The 16,445-nt window shown below is 41.7% G+C and overlaps 1 protein-coding gene across 1 annotated transcript; it reads right to left on the bottom strand.

Annotated features, from left to right (window-relative positions):
* Nucleotides 1-1,180: 1,180 nt before the first annotated feature.
* Nucleotides 1,181-16,199, bottom strand: LOC144696085 (serine/threonine-protein kinase Sgk1). The gene is made up of 13 exons (XM_078567331.1): nt 15,989-16,199; nt 15,351-15,426; nt 14,505-14,580; nt 14,360-14,406; nt 13,886-13,964; nt 13,638-13,721; nt 13,019-13,150; nt 11,138-11,250; nt 10,024-10,147; nt 8,774-8,869; nt 6,811-6,966; nt 4,250-4,339; nt 1,181-1,380 (listed from the first exon to the last, which is right to left on the bottom strand). The coding sequence occupies exons 1-13, from the start codon at nt 16,056-16,058 to the stop codon at nt 1,210-1,212; spliced, it is 1,314 nt and encodes a 437-aa protein (XP_078423457.1). The 5' UTR covers nt 16,059-16,199; the 3' UTR covers nt 1,181-1,209.
* Nucleotides 16,200-16,445: the final 246 nt, after the last annotated feature.

Here is a 16,445-nt window from a genome sequence, read left to right as displayed (position 1 = left end):
TTTTTTTGATTCTTCATCCACAGGTTCCTATTCCCCCTTCCCTAAAGTTCACTCTTCTTGCCCCTCCCAGACCTTCAAAACTGGAGAACTCCTTAACTACCTTTCCCTTCCTCTTGTAGCTATGTCTGGCTTTTAAAACCTAAACCAGTTGATTTATTACATCTTCTTTCTTCAGGCTTGGTGCTGCCCTGCTAGCCATATATATCCAAGCTTCTTGGAATTAAGATAACCTCATTATGGATTCACATTCTGTTTGTGAGAAATCTAGAGAACGGGGAATAACTTAGTTCACAGGATTCATCTAAAGGACTAGAATTTGGTTTAATGTTGATCAAGACTCGAGTTAGTATTTCTTGCAATGGGTCAAAGATTAACAGGTAATAAGAATTGCTGTTCAGCTGTTTGAACAGAGTTGCTCTTCCAAAAGAGGAAATGAAAATAAGGTTCAGTCCACACAGTATCAACAGCATTCCCAATGCCTCTTTCTCATGGCTAAAAACAGCAAGGTACATTCACATGAAAAAAACATGCAGAGTCTTAGATCTATTAGTATAAAATTTAAGTTGCGAATGGTCCTGATTGTACTTTTTCATTAAGCACTTCATTAAAGACTTAGTCTGTAACAATTTGTCAGTTCTTGTGTGGAATGTAGCAATTTTTTCCACCAATCGATTGGACTGAAAGTGGGCAAATGTCCTTTTCCTTAAAAACCTTTTCGCAAATGGTAGCAACACTTCCCTCAAGCTCTCGAAGTACGAACAGGTTTTCTGCCAAATTTGCACAAAATAGAGAAGAACTGGAGAAAAAGTGGTTCAGTTTGATAGAGTCTTAAGTAGAATGTTGGTGCACTTTGCTGCTGGGGTGGAGTTCATCTACCATGCGAGTCACTCTGAAGAAAGTGCTTCTTAGCAGTGATATTTCAGGTGCAGTCATCCAGAAGACCTTTTTTGTAAAGTATGGGCAAGCTGAAGGGAAATTGTGAATGTGCACAAAATTCACACTTGTCATACTAGAGCAGAGTTGATGGGATCCTTTCACTACGTTGAATGTTGAAATCTGCAACAGAAAGACACTTACTCCTACAGAAGTTCTCCTCAGCAAGAGAGACTCGGGACAACTTATGCAGTAAGGTGCACAATGTGCAGAGGGTTTCTACCTCATCTGTTCCTTGCTATTTAAAAAAAAGGGCAGAATAGTCCACCTAGTTTATTATAGGTAGTTTTCATCTACAGGAGGAACATAGGAGAATCCAAGGAAAGCTTCAGCAGCCTCTCTGGCACTGGCAGTAAGTAGAAAATCTTCAGGCGAACTTGCAACGGAGGTTGGAACTGGTTGCTGGGTAAATTCTGGGTCAAAATGTTGCAGATCAGTGGGTCCGGACTGTGAAAGACAATACAGAAACTGTTAACAGAATTTTGCCACGATTCATGAGGATGGTTACAATAAATATGTTTTGCAATTAAGGTCTGAGCATTGGTGCAGAAAGACTTAATACATTCATATGGAATTCTTTCAATCACGATTTGACTTTGACATCAACCTATTTAAGTTAAATGGATTTAAGTCTGGTTAGATTAACAAAATAGGTTCCATCTAAACTGGTTAAATGTTTGTAGGCTAATAACCAACGAGTCTAATATTAAGAATGGTAAAAAAATATACCCAAGCAAAATTATGAATATCTGGGCTGATGTGACACTAAGCCATCCATACAGGCAAGCATGGGATGCATTATTTATCCAACCAACAATGGATGCCAAGGACATGGAATTGAAGATACAACAATTTAATGATCAAGGGTAAAAATCCAGGGGGTTGCTTCTTGGGAATGCCAGCCAAGGTAAGTGCCATCATGACACTTAACAGGGCAACAGCATCTAGGATCAAGGATCAAGGATTGGGGCCGAAGCTCCCCCACTGCTAAGAGCTGCCAGCCAACCAGGGGCCAGCAACTCAATTGCTCAGCAGCACCAATGCTGAGGCAGTGGCCACTGGCAGTAATGCACCCAGCCTAGGCCCATGGTCAGAGGGACCCTGGCCACAGATGCGTGATGGCAGGAGGCTCTGTCGGGACGCCAACCCCACCTTTCCCGATGTTAGTTTCTGATTGAGAGGCCAGAGTGCCTTTGAACAAGGGACCTCCCACCCAGGTGCCTAAAGCGACCCAGACAGGACATGCTTGAAGCCCAAAAAGTAAACCAAGTCCCCCACCCACCAGCAGCAGCATGGAGACACCTTAAGCGGGCATTAATTTTCCATTAAAGGCTTCAATTGGCAGTGGGGCAGGAAGGCCATCCATGAGCCTTCCTGCCATGAACTTAAATGGGGGCAGAGGCTAGAATGTGGCAAGGGATCCATCCAGCACCCTCCCACCCAATTAAGTGCCCCTGCCTCAAATTCAGCATGGGGGAGGGCATTAAATTTAAGTTAACAGAAGATGCTTTGTCTGACTGTACCAAAAAGCTTTTTTTGATATTCAGCAATACAAGTCCATTGAAATTCATACCATTTATAGCAGATGCGTTCATGTCAATGTGATTTGTCCACTAAAGTAATGGTCAGTATAACGGAGTAGCACTGACAGTGCTCTACTAGTGTAGATACTGAAACCAGGAACTATATCAAATGAAATACTAGAAGTCCTTGCAACTGAGAAAAATGATTCTTTCATTAAATCACACTCTGAAATTGTGAATTCCTTGACTAATAAATGTGTTTTTGGCTGGCATAAAAAAATAAATTTCTATTTGGAACTATTAAAATTCCTTTTTAAAAGTGCCACCTCACTCATTACAGCACTAATGGAGCAAATTACATTATAACTCACGTACTAGGATCAGTGAAGATGTTTAAAGTCAGCTGCCAGAGCTGGTGTACTTTGGCTTTAAATGGTGAAGAATTGCTTAATGCATTTCTTAGTTAGAAAATATCTAGACTAGTTTTAAAAAAGTTTAATTATTTTAAAAAATCCTGCTTGTTTGGCACTAAAGCTGAAACATTGATTAAAAAACACCAATCTGCAAGATTGTGGATTTCTAGTGAGAAATCAACTTTCTGCCCAAAATAAAATAGCCTTCGAAGCACTACAACCAGCAAAATCAAAAAACTGGTATTAATACAAACGGTGATCACCTTTTCATCATTTTAAAAGTGGCGTTTTTTTTTATATAAGTGGGGACCGTGCACCCAATATTTAGAACTAAGCAGCAGCAGTTTTTTTTCAAAGAATATTCGAATATCACTGTGGTGGCACCCTTCACTATCAGGGCTTTGCACACTTTAAATGTGTGCCACTCACTGATCAGAGATAAGCTAGATGCCTTACAACAGTTCTAAGAAATTAGAATGTGTCTTAAATGACTGCACTCTGTAACCTATCAGAGCTTTCCTTTTATTTCAGAAAATTCCATAAAACTGCAATATCAATTCACAGCTTACAGAGCTTACAGCGTGTATGCAGTTAAAACCAAAAAAAGTAACCATAGCATATTGTATGGTTATACATGTTGTAACTAAAAACCAGTCTGAGCAATTTGCTCCAATTGTTAATAATAGATTCTGGATGCAAGTGCTAAGGTAATTGCGCTGTAACAAGATGCGAGCAGCTGATTCAAACTGCTTGATGACCTAACTGACTGATATCAGCAGAGCCTTTTCAAATTGAAAAATACAACTAACAAGGTACAAACAATTCACTGATACACTGTCCAGCATAATTTCAATGTTGGATGATACTGGATTATACCTGGCTTTCAGTCCTGCTCCCTTCTTCACCCCACCATCCTGCCAGTAAATTATGTGCTGTTTTATATCTGAGGTAGCAATAGCCACATTCCAATAACCAGCCCTTTGTGAACTGTACAGTAAAATCTATTAGTGGATCAGAGTCTAGCGTTAGAAGACGGTGACAAGAGGGACGTTCCGATGTGAAATGTGAAGATTAAGCAATTTAATGCGGGAGACACGTTCTAGTCTTAAAATTATGCTGTGCCTCTAAGATAATGAAGAGGAGAGCTTTAGAAAATATGCCCAAGAGTCTTAAGCTTATATTTCACCATTTCAAGGCTTTTCACAACACAGAAATAGCAACCGGGGAGGAAAGCATCATCAGGCAAGGGAAGAAAAAGCCAAAATCACAAACATAATTGAAATTGGAGGAATATAATTTGGTTTCTGAAATACTGTTTTCCACCACTTAGCCTCCCAGCAAAGTACTATCCAGGTCAAAACATTTACCAGAAATACTCACCACGGTTGGAACAAACGGAGGAGAGATTTTCTTAGCCAGGAGGTCATCCCAGTTAATTGGTAAAAAGAAGGAATGGAACTTCAGCTCCAGCTGTGGAAGATAAACAGAATGGATGATTACAAAATAGGTTAACCACCATTAATTGTTAAACAGTATTTGGCCCCTGAAGTTTTACAGAAGCAGCTTATGCTCAAACATATTTCTGAAGTATGATTGTGTAACTGCCAGCTCTAATTTCTTAGAACTGTTGGAAGGCATCTAGCTTATCTCCGATCAACGAGCGGCACAAATTTAAAGCGTGCAAAGCCCTGATAGTGAAGGGCGCCCGCATAGTGACATTTGAATATTCTTTGAAAAAAAAAACTGTTTCTACTTAGTTCTAGGTATTGGGTGCACAGTCCCCACTAAAAAATAAAAAGCTGCAGAAGAAAAAAGGCAATCATTATCCATTTGCATTAAATACCAGTTTTAATTTTGCTGGTTGTAATGTTTTGATGGCGGTTTCATTTTGGGCAGAAGTAGTTGTGATTTCCCACCAGAAATCCACGATCTCACAGGTTGATTTTTTTTTTAAAATCAAGAATATTTCAGCTTTAAATGCCAAACAAGCAAGATTTTAAAATAAATCAAAAAAAAACTTTAAACTAGTCCAAATATATTTTTATCTAGTCAGCAGCTGGCCAGTTGGATTTGGTTGCTTGATGCCCCAGGAGGTCAAATAGCTCAACTTCACTCTCCACTCACGAGCAGCTGCCCCCTTAAGGCCACTGAATGCTTGGAAGTTACAAAACCGTACCTCAAAAGGGACAATGCCTTCACGCTATTTAAAAAAGGGAGGCAGAGAGAAAACAGGGAATTATAGACCAGTCAGCCTGACGTCGGTAGTGGGGAGAATTCTAGAGTCCATTATAAAAGATTTAATAGCTGAGCACGTGGAAAACAGTGGCAGAATCGAACAGGGTCAGCATGGATTTACGAAAGGGAAATCATGCTTGACAAATCTACTGGAATTTTGAGGATGTAACTAGTAGAGTTGATGAGGGGGAGCCAGTGGATGTGGTTTATTTGGACTTTCAGAAGGCTTTCGATGAAGTCCCACATAAGAGATTAGCGTATAAAATTAAAGCACATGGGATTGGGGTTCGTGTATTGAGATGGATAGAAAACTGGTTGGCAGGCAGGAAACAAAGGAGGAATAAATGGGTCTTTTTTCAAACAGCAGGCAGTGACTAGTGGGGTACCGCAGGGATTGGTGCTGGGACCCCAACTATTCACAATACATATTAATGATTTAGATGAGGGAACTAAATGTAATATCTCCAAATTTGCAGATGACACAAAGCTGGGTGGGAGGGTGAGCTGTGAGGAGGATGCAGAGATGCTTCAGTGTGATTTGGACAAGCTGAGTGAGTGGGCAAATGCATGGCAGATGCAGTATAATGTGGATGAATGTGAGGTTATCCATTTTGGTAGCAAAAACAGGAAGGCAGGTTATTATCTGAATGGCTATAAATTGAGGCGGGAATGTGCAATGAGATCTGGGTGTCCTCGTACACCAGTTGAAGGTAAGCATGCAGGCAGGCAGTAAAGAAGGCAAATGGTATGCTGGCCTTCATAGCCAGAGGATTGGAGTACAGGAACAGGGATGTCTTGCTGCAATTGTACAGGGCCTTGGTGAGACCACACCTGGAATATTGTATGCAGTTTTGGTCTCCTTATCTGAGGAAGGATGTACTTGCTATAGAGGGAGTGCAGCAAAGGTTTACCAGACTGATTCCTGGGATGGCGGGACTGACATATGAGGAGAGATTGAGTTGGTTAGGATTATATTCACTGGAGTTCAGAAGAATGATGGGGGGGGAATCTCATAGAAACATATAAAATTCTAACAGGACTAGACAGGGTAGATGCAGGAAGGATGTTCCTGATGGTGGGGGAGTCCAGAACCAGGGGTCACAGTCTGAAGATATGGGGTAAACCATTTAGGACTGAGATGAGGAGAAATTTCTTCACCCAGAGAGTAGTGAGCCTGTGGAATTTGTTACCACAAAGTAGTTGAGACCAAAACATTGTATGTTTTCAAGAAGAAGGAGTTAGATATAGCTCTTGTGGCAAAAGGGTATGGGGAGAAAGCAAGAGCAGGCTATTTTGAGCTGGATGATCAGGCATGATCATAATGAATGGCAGAGCAGGCTCAAAGGGCTGAAAGGCCTACTCCTGCTCCTACTTTCTACGTTTCTATGAAAGCAGGATCAGGGCATAAATAAACTAGCAAATTAAATTCAAATCAACTTTAATAGCATCTCTAGAGTCTGTATGTTGCAATTGAAACTGGCATAGTAACACCACAGGAAGAGAAAGGTGGATTGGCTTAAAAGGGGGTGAATTATTACTTGCTTCGAGTAGTAAACCAAACAAATTGAGGAATACAACGGAATGATATTTCAGTCATCACTACAGATAAATTTCAGCACAGTATAACTAATATTTAAGTAAAAAAGTTATCTTGCATCGGAGTGGTTTGACATTACCAGACAGAATCCTGCCCTCGATATACTTACAAAGTCATTCTTGGCCCCCAGTCGCTGCACTCGGTCTTTTTGGAGCAGGCCCTCCAAGAACGTGTGGGCAGAATTTGAAATGTTGGGTTTGAGCTGCAGTGGCTTGTGCAGGATGTTGTTGTACATTTCAGCTGTGTTCCGGCTATAAAACGGGGGCTGTGGTAGAAATGATTTGATTAGATTAGTATGTGCGCAGATTCACAACCATCTTTGGGTGAAAACAAAGTTTAAGTATCAAACAGAAAAAACCATGAATGAATGTCATTGCAGTTTCGGGCAGGCAACAAATCAACATTTTACGATATATGTTTACTCTCCTAATGTAATTATATAAAATGTGATGGGATGCAGTTATTCTCCCTATACCCTTATATCAACTTGAAAACATTGTAGCCTTGATCTACCCCAATCACCCCAGCATTCACTTTGCACTTTCCTGCCTAGTCTACTTTACACCTTCCCTTGATAGTGGTGTAGCCTTAAGTTACCACCACCCTACACACTGATCTCTCTCTCTACACAAACCTCCTTGCCTTGCCACCACTTTCCTAGTCTTCAAAAGCCTCCCAGACCCAACTTCTCTAGCCACTCCTGCTCAGCTTTGCTGCAAAAAAGTATTTGGGCATATTTTACCAATCTAACGTGCTGTTAATGGACAACATCTTTTAACACTAGGAACTCAAAACTCCAAAAATCAGAGCAAAGCAAATTTGGAAAATTTTTTGCCAAATATTTCAGGGTTAATTTCACTTAGTGGTAGCATTCTCATTTGAGAGGTGGTGGTGGTGGTGAAGGGGCCCAACTCCACTTCAAACAGTCCCAATGCTAGGTTGATTTTCAGCAGGGCATCATGCCTTATGAATGTGGATGGCCCATCCCCATCATAAAGGGCTCTTAGACCTGGGCCAGAAATCCCCCCCCCGTGGTGGTGGTGGGGGTGGGGGAGTTGTGCGGTGGGGGCAAACCCAATCGGCGCCTCCGATTGGGGATGCACCGCCATTTTATGTGGGCAGGCCAATTAAGGCCCATCCAGCATGATGCTCACATGGAAGGGCTGAGCACTCCCTGTGCGGGCCAGCAGTGGGGGGGTGAAGATTCCCTGCGCTCTTTCGTGCATGTGCACAGAGGTGCCTAAAAGAGATTTGTTTCAGGGCTAAAGTTTTAAATAAAAGGTTTTTAAAACACTTCTAAAGCAAGGCCCCTCATGTGACACTATCACATGAGCTGGGGCATGTCAAAGAACAAAATGTATAAATTTTTATTAGATTTTAAAACACTTCATGAAACCTCCATCCCGCCCGTGGATGAGGTTCCATGAAAAACACAAAGGCCGCCTGGTCTCTTTGTCGGCCCCAACCTTAAGGTTGGATGGGCAGCTCATTGAACTGAATTGATTAAGTTATAAATGGCCTTAGACAGTTCGGCGGGCACCCAGCCGACTCAGCTGAAAATCTAAGTGACACATGGTGACATCGGGACGCCTGCCCAATGTCATTTCACATGTCGGCGAGTGGGCCCCGCTCCTGCTCGCTGACAGGAAAATTCTTCCCCTGGTTGCAGCTCACCCAAGCGGGATTATTCCAAACAGGGCAGGCTAACTCAGGTCCTCTCCCCAGCTGTTCTTTGAATAGCGCTGCGGGATCTTTTATGTCCACCTGAAAAAAGGTGACCAGGCCCATGGTTTAATCTCCCATCTGAAGGGTGGCATCGGACAGAAACAAACTCTCAGAACTTGTGATTTACCAGCTTAGATTACATGCTCATTTCTCTAGAGAGGCTTGAGCCCATGCATCTCTGACAAGGGCAAGAGAGTTACACACTAACCAAAGCACCTTTCCCTGCTCACAATGGCAAGATTATGAAGTGAAACCTTTTATTTACCATTGCCTAGTAAATATATTACCAGAGTTCATTTGGCCTTTGACATAACCCATTGTAATGATTTATTTAAACAGACACCTACCAATCCATACAGCATTTCATACAGCACAGATCCTAAGCACCACCAATCAACTGTTCGATCATAGGCTTGCTTTTGTAATACTTCGGGGGCCAAGTACTGAAAGACAAACATTTACATTAGATACATTTGCAAGGTGCCATAGGCTGCATTTATGTTATATGCTTCAAATGTCTTTTCATTAGGGGAAAAAGCGATTTAATCATTGGCCCATGCCCTGACACCAGATGGGATGAGTTTGCAATAAACATTGGCCCCTGGTTTTCTGATACATATTGCTGTCAGTGATGCATTCCTACCCCAGCACAGGCTCAAGAATTCAAATTAGGCTGAAGCCCTGATACAACTTCAGCTTCCGACAGTCATGAATTCCCAAAGTAATTAGCTTTGGTCCATGGGGGAAACCATAGGCATTTCTCCATGTTAGAGTGTAACAATTGATTATAGTTTGAGGGACACCATTCCACATCAAGCATAGGGCAGGGTTTGGAGGCAGGCCATGCACCACCACAGCCAGTACAAGGATTGGACCTGTGCTGTTGGCATTGTTCTGCACCATACTAGCTGCCAAAGCTAAATAACTCCCAACAGCATCTTCCACATTTCAGTCAAAAGCTCTCAAAAGGCATATTGGATCCCCAACCCTGCTCAGGGACAAGTAAATTCAGCTAATACCGGATTAGCTCATGGGTCCAATCAGGAAGTTACAAAGAAAGATGTTGTGCTGTGACATCATGAACACAGAAGGATTTCCCATTTTTTGTTGTTTGTAGCCAAGTGGTGAAATGTGTTTAAAAAGAATGGGTGCGGGGGGGGGGGGGTGGGATGTGGAGAAAGAAGAATTTGATCTCCTGATTCTCCAGTATAAAACTTTGCAAAGATTTTAATGTAATCTCTCCAAAGTTACAGCAGGTGATCAAGTTAACAACTGCCCCACACCACCCACCCCGAATTCCACATCAGGGAAAATCTCCAATATGTTTATGGTTTTAATAGAAATAGTAAACAATATATTGAGAGATGAGGATATTTGTGTGTGTTGTGTAGATATTCTCCATTAAAACAGATATTGATTTTGTAATGCACGGTGCACAGAGGGACTCTTACTGCAATATTTACAGAGACAAGCACAGGACATCTTCCCCACAGGTGTCTGTACACATCTGGATGTAATGCAGCAGAGCAAGTCATCTGGGATAATGTCTCCAAACCTGCAATGTTACACAATTGGAAGGAGGTTTCTGGTCACTTGCCTCTGGGGTACCACAAAACGTGGAGGTTGTTCCATTTGGTTCCACTCCTTCTTTGCACAAGCCAAAGTCTGTTAGCACAATGTGACCCTGAGAGTCCAGGAGGATGTTTTCAGGTTTCAAGTCTCTGCATTAGAAAAAAAAAAGTGCACATTTAGTAACTTACATTATATACAAAATCAATTAGATACAATTAATGCAGGAAAGCTGACACTTTTAGGGCCAGTTGATGAGAAAAGTGTGGAAGAACTAAGTCCAGGACATGACTAAGGGAGAAAAAAAACAACCTTCATTTATATAGCACTTTTAATATGGGTAAAATGGCTTGAGATGGTCCACAGTGGAAGAAAGGACTAAATATGCAAGAAATTAAAATTTAAAACAACTGCTCCTGAAAGTTAAACTGCAGCAGTAAGATGAGTGGCACAGTTTCAAATTGGGGAGGGTAACTCAAGGCTAACGTGAGGAAGTTTTTTCTCCCCCACCACCCCCCATTCAAGAGTGAACATACAAAATGAAATTCTGGGTTTGTCAACAAACCCAGGATGGTTTAAAAATTTTAGGGAGTGATTTTATCCTAACTCCCCATGGGGGAAACCCACAGGATCAGGTGGAACACTGGTTTTATACTCCATCCAATAACACTCACCCTTTACTTCAGTGGAATGTAAAAATCAGGCTGAGTGTTAAGCCAATGTTGCACCTGATCTAATCAGTTTGCTGGTGGACAGATTTGGTTAAAATTACCCTCTTCAATTCCATGAGGAGGAGGCACTATAGATCCATTCTGAACAAGTGTGAGAGATCAACTGAAAGACTCTGCATCCAAATTTACCTTGTGACCCACAAGCTATTAACGAGTTCAAAACTGAAGCCTTTAAACTCATGCCTTTTTAAGAGATCGATTCTAAGATTTGTATGCAATCGCTTTTCAATGGTATGTGGTCTGCGTATACCTTCAAACTTGCATGCATTTCAGGATTAGCTGTTCCTTGCAGTTGACTAATCAAATTGCATTATGGATGTACAGTCACTCAAGTGCACAAAAAGGAACAGAGAATATTGAGCCTTTCATTATGTAAACTGACTTGACTGTTGGCTGGTTATAGTCACACACCTGTAAACAATGTGCAGGGAGTGGAGGTAGCCTAGAGCACTGGCAATCTCTGCAGCATAGAACCTTGCCCTGGGCTCCAGGAACACATGCTCACGCTGAAGGTGGTAGAACAACTGAAAAACACAAAAAAAAAGTTAGCCTTCCAAACATTTACCATGATTAGCTACTTTCATTACAGAGGCAACTATAAGGCCTTGAATGGGTCAAATAATTATGGTCAGAAAGCAGGAAATTGCATGGACAGGGTTTCCATTGGGGTTTGGCATGCCCTCAGTGATTTTATGCTGTGCCAGACAGGGCCTCTGACAAGAAGCCTCCCCTTGCCCAAATAAGGCCCTTAACGACACTCAAGTGGCCACTTTCCCACCCAGGCTCAAATTTTTAGGCTAGCAGGCAGATACCAGCTAAGGGGGTCACAGGGGAAATGTCAGAAATAGAGACAGTTGGATCTTGGGCAGGAAAGTGATATGGATTTTTTGGGTGGGGGGGGGGGGAGGTTGAAAAGAGAGAGAAAGATGTGGATGGTGCCTTCATCAGAAGCCCCCTTCTGACTGGGGTGCCCTCCTCTTAAGGCCCAGTGGCCTCTGGACCTTCCCTCACCGTGCCCGGAGAAACCCTGATCCCCCAGGCATTCCCAACTCCCCCCATCCTGGGACCCCTACCACTTACCTTGCCCTTCAGGTCCCAGGACTTTGTGCCAGGTAGCTCCCTGCAGTGCCTCTTCCAGCACTGTGCCTGGAGGGTCTGGAGAGCTGCAGGCCAATCTGATTGGCTAGCATTTCTCCAAGGCAGGACCTCCTCCTGAGCAAGGGACAGAAGTCCCACCTTATGCCAATCAAGTTGGAATGCGTGGGACATGTTCCCTGCTGACTCTTCAGATGGTAGAGGTCAAGCCCCCATCCTGAAAATTCAGGCCCATGTCACTGTATATTCATGAATATACAATCAAGTAGTCCATCAGGAATTAGTGGCACCCAACAGATTTCTAATTGCATTGGAATTATAACACTGAAGCAAAATTGAGATTTACAATAGAACAGACTTGTTATTTTCCCACAAATTCATCCTTTCCTCACCCAATTTGTTCCTCTTACCTCTTCGGTCCTAAAAGCAAGGTCACCAAAAATACCCAAATAACCACGCTACATGTGACCCGACACAACAGGTTAGTCCAGGGGATAACCTGATGTTATCCCCAGACATACAAAATATTTACTTCTGACTGAAACACAGGTTTTCCCCATCCTAATGGAGCAGTGTTGCAAATTTTTGGCCTACTTTTTGTTCTGGGTGAAATCTGCGAACAGATTGGGGGCAAAGGGAATCTTAACATAACTAAGAAATGCTCAACAGGAAGATAGGCAATTATGCTTTGCTCAGCTACAAATATAGCAGGAAAAGACTACAGAATATCTACTGGCTTGAAAAAGGTTCTTATAGAACCAAGTACACAACTACTATCTAGTTTAAACTTTGTGCACCAGTTTAAATTTTGTGCACTATCACATCTAACCTGGTAATTGCATAGCAACTGGTGTCTCCTCAAAACAATTGACTAAAGTAGAATCTATCAACCTAAACACATGTTATCAATGGGTTATGCATTCATCCGGAGGGAATTGCAACCAACCCCAAATCTGGCTGCTGGAAATTCTCAAACATGTGCAGGAATCTGAATAGCAGTGAGAGAGCTGGGCAATGAAACCAGTTGAAGTATTCCAACTGGTGGTCTAGCCCAGGTTAGTGTGTTATCAGATACAGAATCTGGAATTTCAACCTGTATGGCTTGAGCCATTAGCAATGTAGCCATTTAGGCATGAGAGGAGTGGAATATTAAGGATTCCCTTCTATTTTAGAAATTAACATGTAAAAGCTACTTACTTCACCACCGTTCACATAATCCAGGACAAAGTAGAGTTTGTCTGTAGTTTGAAAGGAGTAGTGGAGCCTTACTAGGAAAGGGTGCTTCATATTTTTCAGGAGGACACTGCGTTCAGCCATGATATGTTTTTGCTGAGAAAAGGGAAAAAAAACATTTAGCCAGGTATTGAAACAGTATATGCCATTCCAATTGATTCTTGGGGCAAGAACCAAGCTTTCAGCAAAACCATCAAGTCAGCAGCAAGGTATCTGCTTATCTCAGTAGCACTGAGAAACAGTGGAATTTTCCACTTGAGGCATGGCAACCACACCCAAGGTAGCAGGGAGTTCAGCTTTACTCAGGTCTCTGCCATTCTTTCAATGGCCACCAGGGGACATCCAACAGTAGTTGTCTCCACCCGAGACCGGGCTACTGTTCCTTACATTGCAACTAAAGTTAAGCAACCGAGTAGGCAATGAAAGTTTCATCCTGTCATTCTATAATGCTCCAATACTGTAGGCTTATTCCAAAACCCCTTAAACAAGAAAAAGGGGTGCATTACTGCACCAAATTCTCCACCACCCTTCTGTTTTATCTGCTGCTTCTACATCATTCTAATAATGAAATTAGAAACCTCACCTCTTTCTTCTTCAGAATCATCTTCTTCTGCAAAACCTTTACTGCAAAATATTTCTCAGTTTCTTTGTGCTTGGCAAGAAGTACCTAGAATGAATGATGTTCACATTCTCAAATTGCACTTGATACAGAAATGTATATGTCTTTCCATGATAATGCTTTAATCTGCCAAGCATTAACTAAAATTTCAATGACACTACTGATGGCTTATAAACCGTATCCATTGCCGTCAATCAGAAACTTGTACTAACCTTTCCAAAGCTGCCTTTTCCAATTATTCGAAGGTAGTCAAAGTCTGAAGGCTTCACACTGTATATATTAAAAAAAAAGCTATTTTAAAGCAGGAAATACAAATATTAGACTCTTGACCTTCATAAAAAAAAGGACTTTATATTGGCAAAACCCCACAAACAGCCAGTTAGTTGTGCTTGGCTGAGAAATACTGCCAACACCAAATACAGCTCCTGCTCTTCCTTTAAATAATCCCATCAGATCTTTAATGTCTTTTTGAACCCTTCAACAGGAATTATTTTAGATTTTACTCATCCCTACCAAAGATAGTACACCTCTGACAATGCTGCACTTCCTTGGTACTGCCAACCTAGATTATGAGCACAAGTGGACTTGAACCCACAACTTTCTGATCCTTATGGAAATGTCAACCATCTGAGCCAAGTCAAATTAATTAACATAATATTTCTACATGTAGAAAATATTGTTCTTACCTATTTGGTGTAGAAGAAAGGTCAAATTGCTCTGAACCAAGATTTGACTGCAGCAAAAGAAGAGTGCAAATTGTTAGATTTGCAATTCAGAATCATGGAAATATGGAAGCAAAAAAAAAGATTAAATTTAAAGGCAGATACTCACTCTATTAGAATTAGAATAAACTTCTGCTTCATCTGGTTGGTTTTGGTCAATTTGTAAGAAAACACAGACATCTGGGCTGCAAAATAATTATTTATTTTATTTAATCTACAACATAACAGAAGTTGACAGCATCATGGCAGTTTTGATCACCCTATTACCCAAAATATGCTATATCAAAGGCAAAACAAGTAGCCTTCACTTGAATGACACTAACAAATTGTACTGTTTCAAGCTTGCTTTCTGGGCCAACCGCCTCGGGGTGGAGCTATTTCTCAACTTTTAGTCTTCCAGATCCAATATGTTTAAAAGAAAGAATTCATTAAGCATGGTCAACAGTTCCAAGCTTGTTAATTTGATTAATCCTTCCATTCAGCTCAATTTCAGAATACAAGATTAATAGATAAAACACACTTGTATTTATATAGCAGTTTTCACAGCCTCAGGATGTCCTTTTACATTGCATTTTACAAAAGTGCAATCCACATAGTAAAGGAGGAGACATGGCAGCCAATTTGCATACACCAAGCTCCCACAAACTGTAGCATGTGGGAATAACCAAATAATCTGTTGCGATGCTGATTTGAGGGATAAATATTGGCCAGGAAACCAGGGATAACTCTCTTGCTCTTTTTTTTAAAAAAAAGTGCCATGAGGTATTTTGTGTGTCTGTCTGAGAGCAGATGGAGCCTTGATTTAATGCTTCATCAAAAGACACACCAACCTTGCATCAAGTATTGTCTTAAACCTGGTCTTAACTAAGGACAGTGAACAATGCAAATACTCAGCCATCAGAATTTCATGCTAACAATGAACTGAAATCATATATTTTTTTTAAAAATCACTTACTGCTGGCAGATCTGTGGGTTAGAGACCAACTTCTGTATGAAGTCATTCAAGCCAATTTTACGTTGCTTTATAAAAGCTGGAAAAAAATAAAATGCCCATTAATCTCAATTTGAAACAGGCTTATATCCTTCTAATATGTTAAAACCCAATAAAAACTTAAACACCACCCTGTTGAGTCATTTAGTCCTCATACTACAGAGCTTAGTGTATAGGGAAAGGAATGTTCATTACAATACGTTACATAAGTAAATACGCCAATTCATGTTTCAGAAGAAGAGTCCTGGAGGATGTACTTGTCTATTCCAGTCAGGTCACGACAATATGCAGTTTTAGACTTAACCAAAGTGATTAAAAATCGAATTCCCAAAATGATAAAGCATTTGTTTAAAATTAACCGTTAATTGCATGACAGAAACTGACCCAAGTGTCTTGGGACCCTGCCAGTTCATCTTTCATTGTAGCCCTCTTGCTCAACAGCTCAGGAGAGGTCATTCAAAATTAAGTGGTCTATTCTGTCATGATGATTCTATGATAAACCCGCCATAAACAAGAGACAAGTGCTGAGAACCCCTAGACACTGACACAGGCGCGATGCCTTTTATTTAAATGCTTCATGCACTTACTAAAATGAAACATACCAGTTAGAAACACAACGATGCCTCTCATTTTGGAATAGGTGAAATCGCTTGCGGTTTCAGTCACAGCCATGTTAGTATCAATCCACAGGAGCAAGCAAACGGACCGGTTGCAATGGAATGGAATTGAATGGAATGGAATGGATCGGGATGAGATGTCTTAACCGGAATTAATCCCTTTCAAATTGGTACCGGTCTCCTTGCAGCCTGGGACCGGCGGACTGAACACCGCGCCTTGCCCGTAGCACCCTTCTTATACACCCACGCAGAGCGTGCTGCTTCCCCCAACCACCCCCCCCCCCCCGCCCCGCCCCGCCCCGCCTTCCCTTTAAATACGTCACAATCGTTACTCTGGCAACCGTGCTCTGTGACGCAGTGGGAGGGGTGCGGCGGGATCCCCGCCCTGTCGACGCCGACGATTGGTGGCTTGCGAGTGGAAACACCGCATTCGAATCGCTGT

Source organism: Cetorhinus maximus, chromosome 21, assembly GCF_964194155.1.
Source record: "Cetorhinus maximus chromosome 21, sCetMax3.hap1.1, whole genome shotgun sequence".
In the NCBI taxonomy this organism is placed as follows: domain Eukaryota; kingdom Metazoa; phylum Chordata; class Chondrichthyes; order Lamniformes; family Cetorhinidae; genus Cetorhinus; species Cetorhinus maximus.
The sequence above is the reverse complement of the archived record's forward strand: the minus strand, read 5'-3'. Positions and strand labels throughout refer to the sequence as shown.

What these genes read in the sequence shown, in the direction of transcription:
- LOC144696085 (XM_078567331.1), bottom strand. Translation starts at nt 16,058, where the DNA reads ATGGCTGTGACTGAAACCGCAAGCGATTTCACCTATTCCAAAATGAGA. An exon ending in ATTATGTGAACGGTGGTGAA is followed by an intron (nt 11,251 to 13,018) that starts GTAAGTAGCTTT and finishes TGTGTTTTTCAG; the next exon opens with TTGTTCTACCACCTTCAGCG. An exon ending in TGGGGGCCAAGAATGACTTT is followed by an intron (nt 4,340 to 6,810) that starts GTAAGTATATCG and finishes TATCTTCCACAG; the next exon opens with CTGGAGCTGAAGTTCCATTC.